Source organism: Seriola lalandi, unplaced genomic scaffold (assembly GCF_002814215.2).
Source record: "Seriola lalandi dorsalis isolate HSWRI2012SDOR001 ecotype SW California unplaced genomic scaffold, Sedor1 jcf7180002054519, whole genome shotgun sequence".
Taxonomy (NCBI): domain Eukaryota; kingdom Metazoa; phylum Chordata; class Actinopteri; order Carangiformes; family Carangidae; genus Seriola; species Seriola lalandi.
Genome location: NW_019525072.1, coordinates 838,846 through 846,230, shown reverse-complemented (window position 1 = coordinate 846,230; position 7,385 = coordinate 838,846). Strand labels below are relative to the sequence as shown.

The 7,385-nt window shown below is 40.2% G+C and overlaps 1 protein-coding gene across 2 annotated transcripts in view; it reads right to left on the bottom strand.

Moving 5' to 3' along the window:
- Positions 1-6,802, bottom strand: part of snx8a (sorting nexin 8a) — an 11,005-nt gene extending 4,203 nt beyond the window's left edge. The window contains exons 1-11 of one of the 2 annotated variants that reach the window (XM_023413942.2): positions 6,412-6,802; positions 5,526-5,653; positions 4,558-4,687; positions 3,537-3,727; positions 3,204-3,324; positions 1,682-1,818; positions 1,432-1,512; positions 1,175-1,335; positions 848-977; positions 684-752; positions 27-176 (exon numbers count right to left, since the gene is read on the bottom strand). In XM_023413942.2, coding sequence (XP_023269710.1) covers positions 27-176; positions 684-752; positions 848-977; positions 1,175-1,335; positions 1,432-1,512; positions 1,682-1,818; positions 3,204-3,324; positions 3,537-3,727; positions 4,558-4,687; positions 5,526-5,653; positions 6,412-6,433 — 1,320 coding nt within the window. In that variant the 5' untranslated portion in view covers positions 6,434-6,802. The remainder of the gene's footprint in view (positions 1-26; positions 177-683; positions 753-847; positions 978-1,174; positions 1,336-1,431; positions 1,513-1,681; positions 1,819-3,203; positions 3,325-3,536; positions 3,728-4,557; positions 4,688-5,525; positions 5,654-6,411) is intronic. The other variant, XM_023413943.2, reaches the window with a different exon arrangement.
- Positions 6,803-7,385: the final 583 nt, after the last annotated feature.

Below are 7,385 nucleotides of genomic sequence, written 5' to 3'. Positions count from 1 at the left end.
GGGGGGCACTGAAAGAGACTGATCACCTGAACAATTCGTGATTCAAGCTGCTCCACAGATGTCTGCTCTTTTGGCTGAACGGTGGCGCTCATCATCTGCCTCTTCATCAAACTGTACTTGTGCAGAGCTCTCTGGTGCTCGTGCAGCACGCCTTTCTCATGGCGCTCACAGAGATCCTAGAGAAAAAGACAGTCATGGTCACATAACAGCAGTTCTTATTTGCCTCAAAATGGCAAAATGTCATTATAAATTAATATGCAACAGCCAAGGGTGACAGGATCATACAAATTACCATATACAGTGTATTGCTGTTAATAGATTTAGTTGAAGAGCTATGAAAAATGCTACTTTATCTGCCCACCAGTTGCCTTGATAAATCTGAACAATCCACCCACTATTAAAAACTACACTTCCAAGTGAGATAGACTTGTTGGGTTAAAACTGACCATTACATAATATCCTGAATTTAGTTACTAACTGAACCCGGATTTATTGTCAATCTACAGCTCCTCATATCTCCCAATCAGAAAAGAAGTGATTGATTTTATTGCCTTGATGTGACATCAAACATGTAAACTTCAAAATAAAATCACCTGTCATGAAAGGTCGGGGACCCCATGGTGATGAGTTTAAGTTAAATGAGTACAGCAAAAACCCCAAAAACAAAAGCGAAACTGACTCACTCTGTACGACTGCAACAAATCCAGGAAAAGATTCAGTTTTTCCACAACATCATCCTCTTCCCGTCTGCCCTGAGGACATTAGCAAAACAACATTTATTACCCAGTGCCAGTTTTGGACGAGCACGGCAGAGCAGGTGGTGGGGATGAAGGACTGAGGGCTGTACCTGCTGAGCAGCTTTGTCAGATAGCACAGCGAACTCCACTGACAGACTCTTCAGTGACTGACGCAGGGTCCCCCAGGTGCTTTGTGAAGAGGCCAAGGCGGGAAGAGATGAAGCATCTGAGCCCAGCGCGCTGCAGAGAACCGCATTATTACAGGGACATAATGTAATATTGTGGGGCCTTCGCTGCCAAATGAATTTCAAGCTCACAACCATGAAGACACACAACAACACAGAGGACTTTGAATCATATTAACATTTGTTTTCTCAGTCCAAAACCTCTGGATAGTAGAGAAAGACTTTAACCTCATATTCATAATAATGAAATACCTGAGCTCTCTGCCAAACATGAGGAGATCAGTTGCATTCTCCTTAGAGCGCTCTGCCATTTTCTCAGCCCTGTCCCGCAGCTTGTGGAAGCTGTTGTGGATATTTCTAATCAGCTCTCTGCTTGTTGAGAACTGGGACTGAATGTCAGCGGGGAGATACTCCTACAGAACAAGTCCGACAAAATTTTAAGATGCGGGTTATTCTCTGAGGGCAACTGTGCAAGGATTTTTCTGTCGTACATACAGTATGTGACTAACCTTTGCCTGGGTTGCAATTCTGTTGGTCATGAACTCGTCACCTGTTTTCTTGTAAGCATCGCGCAGCTTACTCTGAACATCCTGTTTGGGAAGAGGGGTGAGGAGTGGGTGAGAGGGAGAAAAAAGAACAAGACACTGAGTAGTTGGAACAGGATGCATCTCATTGTCAGTCATCATGACGTTATGGTCTTATTGTGCAACAGCCGGCGCTAGCAGTGAAACCAGGCAGCAAGTTACAGAAACTACATACAGAGCCACTGAAGGTGAGGAAGGTCTTAACCAGCTCGTCCTCTGAGAAGATGGGATGCCGTGCCACCAAGTTAATGAACCTGCCCAGAGCACGTCTCCTCCCCTCAATAAACTCCCGCTCGGAAACGGAGGTCAGCACTGTGGACGGACACCAGAGAAAACAAAAACTCATGGAAGAAGTGCAACAAAAGAGCACATTCAGCAGTTAAGAGTGGAAAGAGTTGCAGTGACTGATGGCACGCCACTATTAATGCCATATGCCAGTTCTGTCTGATATGCCACTTGTGGTTTTTGACATGTTCCCGCCGTTTTACTGGCTCGTGGCGCCGTTTGTCACTCATGTTCCACTGTCATATACCAATTCTTACTGATACAGTAAATGCTGCTGCTAGTTATGATATGCCAATGCTGTGTGTGACTGCAACTCCAACTTATCTGGCATATGCCGCTGCTGACTATTAGTATGTCGCCACTGAGTGTCATGTGACAACATTATGTCACTGTTAGATATAATGTAAGCTCTCTAAAGCCGAGGGGAGATGCAGAGTCGGGTGATATTTCTCTGCAGATTTATCACCGAGGAAGCCTTTTCATATTGTCATTGTTTTCACATTGTCATTTGATACATTATTATAATAAAAATATCTATTAAAGCCGCCTTAAGATCAATTTATATAATGTAGTATCCCTAAATAAATACAAACATCAATGGGAAGATCCACTGATTTTACACATCACAGTTTCTTCCTCAAGTGAAGCTGCTACTATAACACACCTGAAACTCTGACCAAACTTGTTGGTGGTTGAGTTGCATTGTGAGTAATGTAGGCAGCAGGCTTTGTTTTGACAAAAAAGAAAAAAAAAGAAAAAAGATATGTCTTGTATTTTCTATAACATCTCTTATCATACTTTTTTTCTAACTGTCCATCATGAGTACACCACTGTTATACGAGTTCATTGCTAAAATCAGCGGAACACTCTTTCAATTTACAGCAAGTAAATTCACCGTTGTCAGAATCTTACTGACATCCTCAGAGCCTCAAAAGTCCTCTGCACTTATTGTTGAAAAAAGGCACAAACACGTAGAGTACTGAAATAGATCGTGTGCGACACAAATCAATCGGTAGCATGAGAGAAAAAGAGCACAACTGGTGTGACGGCACATTTACATAAGTGAACTAAAACAGGCTCATTTTATGCATCAATTGTTTCCTTGTTTCTCTCAGGCAACAACTTTGATGAGCAGTGATGTCTGTTTGAAACAATAGAACCTGCAATAACAGCAGTCTGCATTGACATTGACAGTAATAAACATTTATTCCTTATCATTCAATACCTCCTGGATATTCATGTTTGCAACTGACCCTTCAGTCAAGCATATAAACCCAAATAAAAAAAATAAAAAAAAAGTCTGTAAATAATTAAAAGGTTCCAAAAGGATCGTATAAAATCTAAGATGGAATAAATGCAGAAACAAAGAAATACATTAGTAACTGTCTAGATGTCAGAGCCTTCAGACATACCTCCCTTTAACATCCTTTTAGGTGGCAGCGCCGGCACCACTCTGTAGGCAAACCTCTGTAGCAAAACCTCATGGAAGACGTCAAAATCACTATAGCGTCTGTAAACTGATATTTTATAACGCTGAAAAATAAGAAGCAAAGACATAAAATGATCAGAAAATGGGAAAGTGCGAATAACATCTCTGTAGATTTTATGTAACTTTCTAACTAACTTAAATAAATTTAAAAAAATCAGTATCATCATAGGTAAGATAAACATTTGCTTGCTTTTGAGGTTTTTCTAACAACTAGCAACAATAATTGATGCGTGGTAGCTTTTATGGGATGCCTTGCCTGGCTGGTGACCTGGTACTCCACATGTTTGAGGAACAGGCCCTTCTTCTCAGGTATGAGCTCCACCTGGACTGTGTCTATGACCAGCAGCTTGTCCAGAGTCTTGGACATCATCAGGGCGTCCTCCTGAGCTGGCTGCATCCTCAGTGCGCTCAGATCCTTTGGTTCCCCGAGCTGAGGTTTCGGTAACTCTGTCAAGCACACCGGCAGAACCAGCTTCTAATATTTGTTTTTCATGATTAAATCAATACATATAGGATGAAATGAATTTCCCAATAGGGAGGAATGCTGTTAAAAAAAACACTTTTCTCCGTTCTGCAGATTACTACGTGTCCGACTCTATTTGTCTTTAGCTCGTACAGTATTGTGCGTGTGTTCTGTGATTTATCCCTTCCTGTACATTCCAAGAGGGTCATGAATTGAATGTAATGTACTTGGATAAATGCAGAAAACTTGTTTTTGCACAGCTGAGGAAGTGGCATGCTGCAAGCTGCTGTACTGGCCACACCTGAAATAACAGAGAGGGCCTTAAATAATCACAGAAGGTTGGGAATGGATCTAAGTCAAGCCAGCATAATGGCCACCTCTATGAAAACCATAAACGCCCCCCCTATCATCTTCGCACTCCAAGACTAGTGAAAGAATGTAACACTTAAACATAGCTTAGGCTTCTCTACCAAAATAAAATAAAACAAATGAAGATGAATTAAAACAAAATGTGAGCTTTTCTTCTGTTGTGAAAGAGGCTAAAAGCATGAGGTGGAAGATTGCTTCAAAATTTGATCTAAATGCTGCTAAAGGTCCCTCTGTTGCTTTACAACTATTACCATACTATGCAGTATATCTAACTGAAAACAGTAAGTGTGTATATTCCAGTGGTAAACTGTCATAAAGGGCCAATAAGAGTGTATAAATGAAATATCTTGACCGTAGAGGTATATCTGAAGAATCACCAGGCTAGTCATTAACCAAAACCTTTATTGCACTGCTGTCACTGTAACACTGTAATGCCGTCACCTACCTTGTATGCAATTCTCCAAGAGTTTGGGGCTTGGCTGCCTTCCTTGCTGAGCAAGGGCAATCAAAGCGAGCGCTTTATAGAGGGACAACTTGCTCAGGAATCCATCTGTGGAGTCAACATGCTCAGCAATCTGAGAAGGACAAAGACAATATGACCTAAAGGTCACCGTTTTTCAGTCTGAGATCTAAATTCAACTGTGGTTTGCATTCCTCTATGCAAAAAAAAAAGAAAAAAGCTCAGCAGACACAAAAGCGATGATATGCCGGGAGGTCAGGAGAAGGGAAATTCTACTGAACCATGAATTGCGCCTGAAATATACCACAGAAACTATACGCTCAGAACCATTTCATAACACTGATGTGTTGTAACGTGAACCTATATCTCAGCATTAAAGAAAGAAAAATCTAACAGATGAGGTGGTTAACAGTCTGCTAGGCAACACAAAGCTTTTGCCAGCCTGCTACTAAGAAATTACATCTCTATCTACTTTATCTTTATTGCCAAATAGCAACTCACAAAATATGTCTTATCAGAATCAAACTAATATTTGAGCAGGGATGCCATACACTCAAGTGTTTAATTTATCCATTTTGATTAGAGCAGCACAATTTGCAGCCTATTTAATTCACCAGTCAGTAATTATTTCATATTCATTCATGGATGCATAGGAAACCATGTGCTCAGTGCACACCCCAGTAAGCTACAGACCCCTGTGGCTCTTAAGAGGAATAAGTGAATCTAGAGAGAAGATGTGATGGATGTATAGGACACACTTCCATTGTGTAAATTCAGGGGGATATATTTTGTACAAGTTGTATAAGGCAAATGTCAGTTTAAAGGATAAAATATAATGGATTTGTATTTATGTCTCTGAATCAAATTACAGTTGTGCTTATCACAGCTTTTTTTTTTTTTTTTAAACTGTTGTCTGCTGCAGCATCTTGATAATTCAAGTGTGAACCTCTCACCTGGCCTAATACAGCCTTGGGGAGATCGGTCCTTTGGAGCAACCGCTGAAAAACTTCAACCTGCACCCTCTCATCTGTCCTACAGCGGACGGCCTCATATACTTCCCTGTAATAGGCAGGAACTGAGCCTAAAAGAGGAACAACACCTAGATAGCATCACAACCACCCAATATGAACAAATATCACTTTAATACAGTACCATAGTTTACATCTGTGGTGCCCTGAGCTGGATACATGGTGATCATATCACCTTTTATACATCTACTCTTTTTATTTCCTGTCATATGACCTTATTTCATCCCAACACAGATAAAACAGTTTTGCTCTGATGGCCAAAACATTCCTATTTTCAGAGACAAAGAAATGCTTAAAGATTCACTACGTGAACAACCTTATCAGCTGTACGGTATGTATGGCAGATAGATAGAGATAATAAATCTCTGGTTATTTCAGTATAGGCCTGATAATGTACTGCTGAGTTCGGTACTGAAGAGACCAGCTGACAGTTTTCACGTGGCAGGAAAAAAAAAAGCATTAAAACTTTCATAAACCTTTTGCCCCTCTGACATTGTGGTTAACAGTAATATTCACTGCCGCTGTTCAATATCGGGTATCAAGAAAACATTAGCAGGTGATTTAAAGTAACATTATCTACTCGTGAATGCTTTTAAGATGGAGCTACTTCATTCCGATCTCAGTGTACCCAAAAGTTCTGATTGGTTAGTCCACAGCGCGACTTCAACGAGCACGAATAGCCACATTTTAAATACATCAAATCAAATATCTTCGACCGTGCTGACACCGCAACGCCGAACAAAACACTAAAGTAAGGAAGCGATAAGGCAACACAGCGTTGAGAAGAGTGTGAGAAGTTTTCGCAACGTACCTTCATTGATCTCTCCTGCCATGGTTCAGAGTGTCATGTGAGCACAAGAGCACCTCCATGTGATTTCCTGAAGAAAAGAAAAAACAAGTAACTTATTTCTTAAAGTTGTAGTGAGCGCTGGTTAAAGTCCAAGTCTGAAGAAGAGCAGTTGTATAAATGGACATGCTCCGGTGATTAAAGAGTGTGTCATAATACTGGTGTAATTTAAACTTTACGGCTCTGCTTATGTCACTCAAACCAGAAGCTCTGACGATGCAGTCTGTGGTTTACTAAATAATCAAGGGAATATTGTGTTGTTGAGATCTGTTTCCTGGTTTCATTTGTGCATGTAAATTTGGTATAATTTTCTGTTCCTGGTTCTTAAAACCCGTAGCTATAAATAATGCTGCCTTCAGTGACTTTTCGTAAGTTTTAGCTTTTGAGTTACTGAAGTTGAAATCAAAAGGGCTCAGCTACAGAATGGGCAAAAGTATTTTAAATCACGTTAAAACTTGCTTTGCACATTGAGCACACATTTAGCTTCTTGCTTTTAAACCATGTCAAATCACAGAAATCCCAAATTGTGTTGTATACACTAAGGTTGGATTACCAACGAGGTAAAGCGGGCAACTGCCCAGGGGCTACATGTTTATCATTTGGATCCACACAATTTCATTAATCAATAATTAGTTATTCATTTATTCCACATAAGTACAACATCATCTATCTCAGGTCTTCCATGCTCCATGGCCCTGGCCGTATTACTCCATCATAGCAGTACTGTAAGGCTGCTACCATAATTATGTTCATTATTAATATGTCTGACAATTTTTTTGATAGTAATCAACTGATTGTCCAGTGTATAAATTGTCAGAAAATGATTAGAAATGGCCATCATTAATCCCTGGATCCCAAGTTAAGATATTTTAATAGTTTTTTTTTTTGACAAACAGCCAAAAACTCAAAGATGTTGAGATTGCTATGATAGAAAACTG